This window comes from Paramisgurnus dabryanus, chromosome 1 (genome assembly GCF_030506205.2).
Source record: "Paramisgurnus dabryanus chromosome 1, PD_genome_1.1, whole genome shotgun sequence".
NCBI lineage: Eukaryota > Metazoa > Chordata > Actinopteri > Cypriniformes > Cobitidae > Paramisgurnus > Paramisgurnus dabryanus.
Window position 1 is genome coordinate 70,398,660 of NC_133337.1, and position 13,670 is coordinate 70,412,329.

Below are 13,670 nucleotides of genomic sequence, written 5' to 3' on the forward strand. Positions count from 1 at the left end.
GTCGCCGGACGATACCCACTGTCGCCTATTTTATTCACTAACCGAGGGCAGCCTCGGCGTGGACGCATTGGCACACAGCTGGCCTCGGGGGATGCGCAAATACGCATTCCCCCCAGTGAGCTTAATCGCGCAGACACTGTGCAAAGTCAGGCAGGACGAGGAGAGCCTTTTACTGATCGCCCCATATTGGACGAGCAAGAATTGGTTTCCAGAGTTAATGCTCCTCGCGACAGCCCCTCCCTGGCGGATTCCCCTGAGGAAGGACCTTCTTTCTCAAGGAGGGGGCACATTATGGCACCCGCGCCCCGACCTGTGGGATCTCCATGTGTGGTCGTTGAGCGCAAGGTTTAGGTGATTTACCGCAAGCGGTATCTAACACAATCAACGCGGCACGAGCTCCGTCTACGAGACGGGCTTACGCGTTTAAATGGAACCTTTTCGTCACCTGGTGCTCTTCGCAACGCGAGGACCCCAGAGAATGCCCTATTAACATCGTGCTTTTATATCTTCAACATAGGTTAGACGGTAGGCTGTCACCCTCCACCATTAAAGTTGATATCGCTGCTATTTCTGCTCATCACTCACTTATTAACGGCAGATCAGTTGGCCAGCATGATTTGGTTATTAGATTTTTAAGAGGCGCTCGTAGGCTAAACCCCTCGCGCCCTCCTTCTATTCCTCCCTGGGACCTGTCCATGGTGCTGAAAGCCCTTCAGGCCCCCCCGTTCGAGCCTTTGCAGTCTGTGAGTCTGAAGCTTTTATCAATGAAAGCTCTGACCCTGCTAGCATTGGCCTCAGTGAAGAGAGTAGGGGATTTACATGCATTCTCTGTTGACGACTCGTGCCTTCAGTTTGGTCCTGCTGCCTCGAGCGTAACATTGAGGCCCAGACCAGGCTACGTGCCCAAAGTTCCCACCACTCCTTTCAGAGACCAGGTGGTGAGCTTGCAAGCGCTGCCTCCGGAGGACGCAGACCCAACCATGGCTTTGTTGTGCCCCGTACGCGCACTGCGACTCTACGTGGATCGCACGCAAAGCCTCAGGACCTCAGACCAGCTCTTTGTTTGTTATGGTGGCCAGCAGAAAGGGAAAGCTGTCACTAAGCAGAGGATGTCTCATTGTATAGTTGATACTATCGCCCTGGCTTATAATCTTCAGGGTATTCCTTGCCCCTTTAATTTGAGAGCGCACTCCACACGGAGCGTTGCCTCATCTTGGGCTCTAGCTCGTGGTTCCTCGCTAACAGACATCTGTAGAGCTGCTGGTTGGGCGACACCTAATACGTTCATTAGATTTTACAGTGTTCGTATCGAGCCTGTATCCTCTCGTGTTCTTTCCTCACCAGGGAGGGCACGGAGAACAGTCTCGCAGGTCGGCTTGCAGCCTCCAACTGATGCTTCATAACTGTGTCAGTATGGAAGGCCTTCAGAACAAAAATGCGTAATGGTTTGAATTGTTCTTCCTCCGCTGCCCTGGCAGCCTTTGTTGCGGAGCATTGGCTGTCAGCCTTTCACTAGTTGTATCCTCGCGAACCTACGTGTCTGGCTCGGGCTCCACATTGTGTCCCACCGGGTTCCTTTGTGAGTATTTTTCCGTGGGGTTAATCCTACCAGCCCACGTTTCCCTTAGCAGAGCACCGCTTTGCTTACACAGCCACGGCTGTCTTTTTTCCTCAACTACGGTTGACTTTCGCCCACCATTAGCCCTTAAGACGGGTGGTGGCTTCCGCAGCGTTCCTATCCCGCTCAGGTAGGGCGCTTCCCAGTCGCTGGCACTTCTGTGGGGTTAAAGGAACATCTAGTGCCCGGCCTTCTGCCTTAAAACCTACCTCCTCCTCCTTAAGTGGAACCGGAGGGCTTTTACGCAGTCACTGGAAGAGGTCAGCCCCTAGTGGCGTTTTGATAGGGATTCCCAATTCGTCGGTCACGACGTGACGTCGTAGTGACCGACTGAAAGGGAACGTCTCGGTTACGGATGTAACCCTCGTTCCCTGAAGGAGGGAACGGAGACGTCACGTCCCGTCGCCACAGGTGCTGCCACCTGCTGTTACGGCCGGTCACACTTTCCGGCTTTCTCAGCGAAAAAGAAGCTAATTTCCTTATTTGCACCTGCTGCTTATATACGCACCTGGCAGGGCGGCGCCAGCATTATGCAAATATCTCAATGCCAAGTTCATTGGCGTTTTAGTAGTATTCGAAGCAGATTGGTCTCTCTAAGCGAGTTCCCAATTCGTCGGTCACGACGTGACGTCTCCGTTCCCTCCTTCAGGGAACGAGGGTTACATCCGTAACCGAGACGTTCTCAATCCTGGTCCTGAAGCCCCACTGCTCGGCTCTGGGAAGAAAACGATATCGCGTACAATACCTTCTCTGGATCTGTCCCACATATGTGGAATAAGCTGCCTGGTGTGACAAGATCTGCTGAAGTCATCTACCCAACACATCCGCCAAACCTGGCTTCACATAGTTCAATAATCTTCTTTTCTGTTCTTAAATAAATAAATTTAATTCCGTATACTGTGTTAGGCTTGTTGAGACTAGTTTTATTGCCATTATGTATTGCTGTTCTTGTATTGTCCTAATGGCTTGTTTACATCATTTGTAAGTCGCTTTGTAAGATAAAAGCATCTGCTAAATGACTAAATGCAGTGGTGTTGTGCAGGTTATACGCAGGTATATGGAGTATACCCACTTCTATATTAGTTGGCATGAGGTATACTATCCACTTCTATAATAGATTAAAAGTATCTCTAGGCACTATTACACCACTGACTAAATGTAAATGTATGTCTCCCTTACTTAACACAACTGATCAAATCATCAACTCATTAGCAGAGATCTCATTGAATTGAACTGAGTCAGATAAGAGAGACATACAGTACAAAATGTGCCAAGTAGTTGGCCCCCAGGACCAGGATTTAGAACCTCTAGCTTACTGTATATCTCAAATTTTCTTAAACAGCGGGATCCAAACATAATTTGCTTGTTAAAGCTCCGGACGGCAACTCTGGAGGATTGAGCTGATTTCAAATATTTACAATTTCATGCACCTTCCCCACTACCACCGAGTAACCTCCCTTCGAGCTCGTCCTCGTCAGTGTGTGTGCACCGGTATTTTTGTGAACGCATACTTAGCAAGCATACTTAGATTACTTGCATAACGCTCAGAAATACGATCAATAGTTGATAGAGCACAATTACCTGTTGAGAAGAAATGTGGCAAGCTCTGCATCCAGCTCGAACCCTTTAAAATCTCGTAGATTCCTCCACCTTTAAAATGCCGGTCCGATATTGATCCTAGTTTTATTACGGGTACAGTCGCTTTCTATCTTTGTTTCCTTCTTTTCATTGGTTGTTTTCCTAGCTCTGGTTGTTAACCGAGGAATCGGAAGTTTGTTAGTGAATGTTCTCTCCGCCATCACGCTGCGTTCAAACCAAAACACCTGTGAACTGCACGTGGGTTTGGGGGATCTGTAGCATGTGCAGGAACTGTGATTGACAGGCAGATTTTACACAACCCTGCACTGATTGGACCAAGTGAACCGGGAGCGGTGGATTTTTGCAAAACAAATAACAGGCTCTAGGTGGAGCTAGAAAAAAAATATGATCAAAAAAGTTGCCGACCGCAGCTTTAATGGATGGTACATTTATGGTTTTAATAGCTACAATGTGTTTTGTCTCAAAAAATGAACCTTTGAAACTATTGAATTTTTAAAGTAAGAATGAGCAATCCACCTATTGAAAACTGAATTGTTGGCATAAATATATATAGCATAAATGTATGCATATGTTGTGTTTGCTGCACTCCAGTATGGGATGCTGGTGTTCCAGACTTCCCAGCTCAGAAAAGTCTTATAAATAATTTCAAATCCAGAAAGAGGCAGCATATGTAAAAATTGTTGGAAGATATTTTAGTGAACACGTATATGCCGAAATCACTGTTGTAATCCTTTTGGCAAAGTTTGTGGGGTGGCAGGTTATGCAATTATGTAAAGAATATTTATGGCTTACCTACAAAAACCTACCTATAAAATTCAAATTCAATAAAAAAAAATAATAACCTCACATATAACAGATACAATATACTAACACTAGTCAAAATGTTCCTGTGCTCAGCCTCAGATTGGCTCATATTTTGGAGCTGAAGTGTGCGTGGTGAATCTGAACTCTAACAAAAAGACAGATCTTCTGTTGGTATCAGCACCAACATACACAGAGGGTGACAGAGAAGGCAACGTGTTTGTGTACTTTTATTCACGTCGGGTAGGCAAAATATAAACAAAACGGTATTGGTTTTTTCTGTAAATATTATATATCTTTATATTTTAACGTTTATAAATTATTAAATTGATGCTACTCTCTCACTGTTTTTGAAGCCACTCTTTACTTATTCGGATACGGTGCTTGTGGGCATGGCAGGGCAGAGGGGGAGATTTGGCGCATCCCTGGCCAGTCCAGCCGATTTGAATGGTGATGGCGTTAGTGATGTAGTGATTGGAGCTCCTTTAGAAGATGATGGACAAGGCAGCATCTATATCTTTAATGGAAAGCCCGGAGGAATCATTTCAACATACTCACAGGTGAGAGACTGAGAGAAATGGGCTGTTGAAGTGACAGTGGTGGTTATTTTTTCTATCTCTGTTTTTTTCACTCTACTGGAAATAAAATAAGATTAAAAAAATCAATAGATAAAATACAAATTAACACTAGTTAACTTTAAATAAGAGTGTAAGACAAAATAAAAAAAGAGAATCAAGATACATATGTATGGCAAGCCGTTTTAACTTTTATTCATTGTGTTCTTGATATCAACAATTCAATTTTCACTAGTTAAAAATGTAATTCTTGATATCAGATATTACATTTCTACTAGTACCAATGGCAATTCTTGATATCAACAATTACATTCCCACTAGTAACAATGTTAATTCTTGATATCAGCAATTTAATTCTTGATATCAACAATTACATTTCCACTAGTAACAATGTTATGGAAGGCCGTTTCAGCATAAAAACCTTCCAGCGCTACTCGTCGTAATTATATTTTTACTAGTAAGAATTGAATTGAAGAGCTCTATAATAAATTTTTTACTAGTAACAATTACAATTACAGAGCTCTATAATTCAATTTTTACTAGTAACAATTATGATTGTAGAGCTCTCTAATTCAATTTTTACTAGTAACAATTACAGTTAGAGAACTCTACAATTCAATTCATACTAGTAACATTACAATTACAGAGCTCTATAATTAAATTTTTACTAGTAACAATCAGGGTTCTAAATTAACACCCGCCAACCCTCCAAATGCGGGTTAAAATTCATTTTGGCGGGTGTTAATAAAAACTTACTAGCCAGTTTGGCCGGTGATGCATGAGGCATTGCATGCAAGATACATAAATCTCCGTTCTCGGTCATTTATCCCGCTGGCAGTACTTCCTACATTTCCCATGAACATGCCGTAATGATGTTTATACGCCAATTGGTTGCACGCAGTTTGCAGCGAAACCAGCGCGAGAAACCATGGAAACGAACTGCGCGTCCAGCAGAGAACGAACGGGCAGAGAAGGGAGGATAGACCACACGGTGTCGTCACACCCCTTTACTGGGGCATGTGGTCCAGTGTAAATCTTTCGTGCCCAGGTGTTAATCTCAAGTTTAACTTTTACTAGTGTATTCCTCTACAAAGATAATAGCGGCAAAACAGATCTATATGCTATGTAGTTACCCAATTTACGCTTGTAAAGCGACAAAGCAGTCGCACTGACGCGTGCACGCATGTATCCATGTCCACGCGCGTCTTTGTGGTCCTCCGCGTGCGCAACTCCATCCAAAAGGACGCCACGCGAATGAGTAATTATGAAAATATGACGAGAAGTAAGTTTCTAAATAATAATGCTAATCTTTTTTGACTCGATCATTATTGGCTTCTGTAGATGGACATCAGAAATGTTTTGTGCAAAGCAGGGAAAGGGAAGCAGAAAGGAGAGATTTAAGGGAGATAAGACAAACTACATCCTCACCCTGTCAGGTCTCAAATATTAGAGGAAAAATCCCAGGAAAACCTTTTGTCAAGTCTATGGGATTGCATTGTTGCTGAGAAAATCCACAGGTGTATGTGTTATACTGTTCTGTATTTTTAGATATGAAATTAATATTTAGTTACTAATATTTAACTCTAGGACACTACATAAACAGTTAGCAGTAACTGTGACTGAGATTATTAAGTATAGCAGTCATAAAATGACTGGTTTCTTAAAATATTGTAAAAATAAGTTATTAATGATTGCTATCATTGTATAATGTAGAAAATATTTCTCTGCTGTCATTATTACCAAACATTTTATGCCATGATGTATGCCTCAAACCATGTTAATAATGTTAGGTATGATGAAGATTATACTTAAATATTTTTAAATACATATTTATCTTTTGCAGTACCTGTTGCACTGTAGAATAGTGGGTTAAGTAAAGGACATTGTAGTGTTGCACACTTCTTGCACACCGCAGGTTTTCAAAAAAAGTCAGCAAAAAATGGGGGGCCTGTGCCCCAGTAAAGCTTTATATCTATCCACAGAGAAATGAAGAAAGCTTATATTTCATCACAAAAATGTTGTCATGTTTTGTCAGGATTGTTGCATGCATGCGAAAGAAAAAACGAATCATTGTTGCATTCAGTGGCACTCATAATTTCTCTTATTTTCAGCGGAAAAAATTTGGCTAGTGGAAATGCTGATTGGCTGGTAACTTTAGAAAGTGATTTCACTACGAGTCAGCTTTAGAAAGTTACCAGCCACTTTGGCTGGTGGTCAAAAAAGTTAATTTAGAACCCTGGTAACAATTACAATTTGAGAGCTCTACAATTCAATTATTACAAGTCATATGTCTCCATTGACTTCCATTCATTTTTAATTATAGAGCTCTGAAATTCAACTTTTACTTGTAACACTTACAATTATAGAGCTCTGCGATTCAATTTTTACTAGTAACAATTAAAATTATAGAGCTCTGTAATCCAATTTTTACTAGTAACAATTCTAATTGGAGAGCTCTTTAATTGAATTACAGAGCTCTTTAATTGATTTATTACTAGTACAAATACACATTATAGATATGTGTAATTGCAGAGCTCTGTAACTTAATTAGAGAGCTCTGTAATTCAATTGTTACTAGTAAAAACTGAATTACAGAGCTCTATAATTGTAATTGTTACTAGTAAAAATTGAATTACAGAGCTCTCTAATTCGAATTGTTACTAGTAAGTGTGACGACAAGATATGAAATATAGGAGGCAAATGCAGGGAGGTTAACAGTTTATTAAAACAATAAAGCAGATGATATGATAGGCAGTCCAATGACAGACAAAGACTACGGTGACATATCCTGGTGCTCGTGGGTGAATTCAGTGTGATGGAGATGAACTGGATACACAAACAGGCAATTCCACACTGAGACGAGACGACAGGAACACACGAAGACAGAGCGGCTTGAACTGACTCGTAGTGAAATCATCTGGCAGTGAGAGGAGAGAACTGGTGAGTATATATGCAGACTGGGTAACTACCGCCAGCTGGAGTAAAGCAATCACCCACACCTGCACTCACTCAGATCATCAGTGATCAGACACGCACACACTCATGCTTCAGTCACACAGACAAACAAAACACAGAAAGTCACGATAGACCGTGACAGTACCCCCCTCCCCCAAGGACGTCACCTGACGTTCTCGGGTTCCTTGACCGGTTGATGGAATTCATCAATAAGGGTGTGATCCAATATGTCCCGGGCAGGAACCCAACTTCTCTCCTCCGGACCGTAACCTTCCCAATCCACCAAGTACTGAAATCCGCGTCCCCTCCGTCTAGATTCCAGAATACGGTTAATCGAATAAGTTGGTTCCCCCATCTACGAGACGAGGCGGGGGGAACCGGGACAGGTGGATTAAGACGAGATTTAAATACGGGTTTGATCTTGGAAATGTGAAAAACCGGATGAATTCGTCTGTACACAGGGGGTAGGTTAAGGCAGACTGTTACTGGATTAATGATTTTAGCAACAGAGAACGGGCCAATGAATTTGGGAATCAACTTATTTGAGACGGAACGCATCGGAATATTCAGAGTAGAAAGCCACACTTTTTGACCCACGACGTAAATGGGAGGCTTCGACCGGTGGCGATCAGCCTTATCCTTGGTGCGCTGTCTCGCTTGGAGTATAGCCTCACGTGCTCTACTCCAAGTGCGACGGCACCTCTGGACAAAAGCGTGTGTGGAGGGGACCGCGACCTCGGATTCCAGACTGGGAAATAAAGGTGGTTGGTACCCTAAGCTACACTTAAACGGATATAGGCCCGTAGCTGACACTGGTAATGAATTGTGTGTGTACTCCACCATAGAGAGTTGTTGGCTCCAGGAGAAAGGATTCTTGGAAGCCAAACATTGCAACACTCTTTCCACGTCCTGATTGGCTCGCTCGGTTTGACCATTGGTCTGAGGATGAAACCCCGAAGACAGACTAACCGTAGCCCCTAGCAACCTGCAGAACTCTCGCCAAAATTTTGATATAAATTGGGGACCCCTATCGGAGACCACGTCTGTCGGGAGGCCATGTAACCGGAATACGTGGTCCACGATAGCGACCGCTGTCTCCTTGGCTGAAGGCAATTTGGGCAAGGGAATAAAATGAGCCGCCTTCGAGAATCGGTCCACTACGGTTAAAATCACCGTATTGCCCTGGGAGGGTGGGAGGGCGGTAATAAAATCGAGCGAAATATGGGACCAGGGTCTCGAAGGGACAGGCAGCGGTCTAAGTAACCCGTCGGGAGGACGATTAGACAACTTACCCACAGCACAAACCGAACAAGCCAACACAAAATAGTGCATGTCGCAAGCCATTCCTGGCCACCAAAATCGTTGCTTAACCAAAAATTTGGTTCGACTGACCCCTAGATGGCAAGCTATACTGGAATTATGGCTCCATTTAAGTACCTCTGATCTCAGTTCCTCTGGCACAAATAACCGGTTCGGTGAGCAACGGGACGGGGGCGTTACCCCTTCTAAGGCTTTGGTAACCTTCGATTCGATCTCCCATGAGAGCGCGGAGATGAATAGAGTCTCCGGTAAAATGGGCTCGGGAGTGGAAACACGATCGGAACGCTCAAAAATCCGGGATAAAGCATTAGGTTTGGTGTTTTTAGAACCTGGACGGTAGGACAACGTGAAATCGAAACGACCGAAAAAAAAAGCCCACCGAGCCTGCCTAGAGTTCAAACATTTGGCAGATTTAATGTATTCTAGGTTCTTGTGATCAGTGTAGACTATGAAAGGCACACCCGACCCCTCTAGCCAATGACGCCATTCTTCCAGTGCTAGTTTAACAGCCAACAACTCCCGATTACCAATGTCATAATTACGTTCGGCAGGTGATAAACGATGAGAGTAAAACGCGCAGGGATGCACCTTCCCATCTGAAGATGTGCGTTGGGATAACACGGCTCCTACCCCCACATCTGACGCATCGACCTCCACTATGAACTGACGTTTACGATCAGGGGCCACGAGAATCGGGGCTGAAACAAAGCAGCCTTTCAGTTTGGAGAATGCAACCTGAGCTGCATCCGACCACCTGAACGCAGTACTAGGGGAGGTCAAGGTGGTCAGAGGTGCGGCTAGTTGGCTGAAATTGCGAATAAAACGCCGGTAAAAATTGGCGAACCCCAGAAACCTCTGCAGGGCCTTGCGAGACTCTGGAGATGGCCAATTCACCACAGCCTTTACTTTCTCCGGATCCATACGGACACCCTCAGTCGAAATTATGTGCCCTAAAAATGAAACAGACTGTGCATGAAATTTGCATTTCTCAGCCTTGACAAAAAGCCCATTCTCTAGCAACCTGAGAAGCACTCGTCGTACGGGTTGCACATGTTCCTGGAGAGACGTAGAGAAAATCAGTATGTCATCCAGGTAGACATACAGAAACTGATCGGCCATGTCTCGCAACACGTCAATAACGAGTGCTTGGAAAACCGCTGGCGAGTTAGATAATCCGAAAGGCATCACGCAGTACTCAAAATGGCCTCTAGGTGTGTTAAATGCAGTTTTCCATTCATCCCCCTTCCTTATGCGGACCAAATTATAAGCATTACGTAAATCCAATTTTGTGAAGAGGTAGAGAAGCGGCCCTGGACTTACTGAACACTCCCTTCAAGTCGTGGTACTCCGCCGGCACGTTAGTTAAGTCTATCGTCTCCTCCTGAAACACAGACGCAGAGACAGGTATACATGCAGAGACAAGACAAGACAAGACTTATGACAATCTTCACTCCAACCAGTGATAGTACCCAGTTTCCAGTTGACAGACGGGTTGTGTTTGAGTAGCCATGGATGTCCAAGTACAACGGGAGCCAGAGGGGAAACCGTGACGTAGAACTGTAAAGTCTCAGAGTGATTGCCAGAAACACATATGGTGACAGGGTCCGTGATATGGGTAATGACAGATAGTTTGCTTCCATTAAGAGCAAAAGGTGAAATTGGTTTGGGAAGAGCAGACAATGGAACCTTGAGCTTACGTGCGAACTGGTGGTCGATTAAATTCCCCTCGGCTCCCGAATCCAGCAGTGCATCACAGGTGAGATGTGTCTTATGCCACCGCAGTTTCGCCGGGAGGAGGGTAGATGTTGATGAGGTCTTTGTAGAAAAGATTCCGCCCGAGAGTAGCCCCAGATTTACTCCCGAGCGTTGCCTTTTACCTGGCATCGATGGAGTAAGTGTCAGGCCTCCCCGCAGTAAAGGCAAAGACCCAGCGATCTGCGGCGAATCCTCTCCTCCCGGGAAAGCCGAGCTCAACCCACCTGCATGGGCTCCGGATCGGACATGGAGGAACCCGCCGCTCTCTCTCTCGACGTGGAAGACCTTTCATAATGACTGGGGATCATTACCTCATCGTCGTAAGCTGGGATGGTTCTCAATCGAAGGTCCGCTCAAATGGCCGCGTCGATAACACCATTGAGAGAAGATGGTAATTCGCAGTGCTGTAACTCGCGTTGAATGCAGCCGGTTAACCCATGCAGGAATGTATCCCACTGCGCCTCTTCATTCCAGTGTGTATCTGCAGCAAGCGTGCGAAATTCAATAGCATAGTCAGAAACTGAACGATTACCCTGTCGTAGATCGGTCAATTTTCTCGCTGCATCTCTTCCAACTGCAGAACGATCAAAAACCTTCTTCATCATAGTGGAAAGGGATTCAAATGACTGAGTGCACGGGTCATGATTTTTCCACACCGCTGTTCCCCATAGCGCCGCCCTCCCGGTAAGCAGGGATAACACAAAGCCAACCTTGCTCTCCTCTGTGGTGTAGGTCTGAGGCTGGAGAAAGAAATGAAGAGCACATTGTGATAGAAATGGTCTACAGAACTCGGGATCACCTGCATACTTTTCGGGTGTAGATAGCTTCGGTTCCTGACGGGAAACGCTCACTGGTGGGGTAGGAGGAACAGACGGTGCGGGTGGCGCAGTGGGTAGCGACAGCTGTTGAATCGCTTGGGTGAGCTCGGACACTTTGTCTGTCATTTCCTTCATCGCCCGGCTCAGTTCCTCAATCCTGTTGTCCTGAGTGGTGAAACAATGTATGGCTGCGGTGATGAATTCTTCGAACCGAGCCGGGGATCCTTTTCCTGCTGCTTCCATAATATGGCCAGATGATTCTGTGACGACAACATATGAAATATAGGAGGCAAATGCAGGATGACGGTAAACAGTTTATTGAAACAATAAAGCAGATGATATGATAGGCAGTCCAATGAAAGACAAAGACCACGGTGACATATCCTGGTGCTTGTGGGTGAAATCAGTGTGACGGAGATGAACCGGATACACAAACAGGCAGAATTCCACACGAAGACGAGACGACAGGAACACACGAAGACAGAGCGGCTTGAACTGACTCGTAGTGAAATCATCTGGCAGTGAGAGGAGAGAACTGGTAAGTATATATGCAGACTGGGTAACTACCGCCAGCTGGAGTAAAGCAATCACGCACACCTGCACTCACTCAGATCATCAGTGATCAGACACGCACACACTCATGCTTCAGTCACACAGACAAACAAAGCACAGAAAGTCAAGATAGACTTATCCTACCGTGACAGTAAGAATTCAATTAGAGAGCTCTGTAACTCAATTGTAGAGCTCTGTAATCAAATTGTTACTATTAAGAATTCAATTGTAGAGCTCTCTAATTGCAATTTTTACTAGTAACAATTGCATTACAGAGCTCTGTATTTAGCGTCATCTTATTATGCTAATCGTGCCTTATGCATATTCATCTAGGTCGTATAAAGTTGACTGTGGGAAAACTTGGCAGGTTTTTGTTGCAGTGTTTATAATAATATATTACTGTAAGTAGCAATGTCATAAAATAACAGATGTCATTAATAAAAATAGAATATTTTGCTGATAACAATAACTATATTTTCATAGAGGGCGTGGTCAGTTTGCAAACACAACACCACTTGCTCGTATCTCCTGCTTCAGCCCTGTTCATTGAGTATCTGTGTGAATCTGACTTTGATAGCAGACCGGGTTGTCAAGTTTTTCACCAGATAGACAAATTAGTAGCATCTTTTAGTGAAACGCTGCGGTTCATTTTGGGCTTGAGTTGAAAATGTTAAAGTATTTCTTCTTTCATGCATTCTCTCTCTCTCTCTCTCTCTCTCTCTCTCTCTCTCTCTCTCTCTTTCTGTCCATCTCTTTCTCACAGTATTTTGCCAAGCCTGCAGTAGTTCTGGTTATGTGGCAGTTGTTTGTTTTCTGTGAGTGCTTTAACTAAAATTGTATAAAACTGATTGTGAATCTACCCCTGAATTCATCATTGTGCCTTTTTAACCCTTCATTTGTTTTGCTAAGCTAGTGATTGCAAAGGCCATAGCATACTGTATGATTACATTTTACCAAGTAATCTGGCAAGACTGAAAGTAGTATGTCTGTGGAACAATTTTTTTAAACTTCAAGTAAAAATTTTTATCCAAAATGTCGTGCAGTCACAAGAAAAACTTGGTTTAATAATCTGATAATTATACTACTGTAAAGGTGAGTAATCAAGTAATTGTGTACACTTAGGATAAACTTTACTTCTTTGTTTCTGTCAGCTTTATATAGTGCAGCTGTCACACTGACATTGTGAGATCAACATATGTGCAACTCTATGCTAAAAGTGTAACTGTGGTCGCGTGGTTCAAAAGTATAATAAAACAAAATTTTGCCTTTGAACCTCAATCTCACATTTTGTAGGTCAGTAACTCTACCACCACACCACATGTGCTCCCGACACTCCCCAAGTATATATATATTTTTTAGTATGTCAAATTAGACTTTAAATGACTTTAAATGATCTCAGGCGGTACTTGATTAGGAAATGGGTGTAACCGCGCATATGTTTGGAATCTCATGAATAGGAGTTTTTACTAGTAAGAATACAATTTTAGAGCTCTGTTATAAGAATTTTTACTAGTAAGAATGGAATTAAAGAGCTCTACAGATCAGTTGTTACTAGTAAGAATACAAATGCAGAGCTCTTTAATTGAATTAGAGAGCTCTGTAATCAAAGTTGTTACTAGTAAAAATTGAATTATAGAGCTCTGCAATTCAGTTGTTGCTAGTAAAAATACAATTGCA

General features: G+C 43.6%; 1 protein-coding gene across 3 annotated transcripts in view; it reads left to right on the plus strand.

Moving 5' to 3' along the window:
* The window catches only part of LOC135734568 (integrin alpha-X), a 182,581-nt gene that overhangs the window by 130,389 nt on the left and 38,522 nt on the right, over positions 1–13,670 (plus strand). For all 3 annotated transcript variants that reach the window (XM_065253402.2, XM_065253403.2, XM_065253404.2), the window contains 2 exons: positions 4,115–4,261; positions 4,375–4,578. In XM_065253402.2, coding sequence (XP_065109474.1) covers positions 4,115–4,261; positions 4,375–4,578 — 351 coding nt within the window. The remainder of the gene's footprint in view (positions 1–4,114; positions 4,262–4,374; positions 4,579–13,670) is intronic.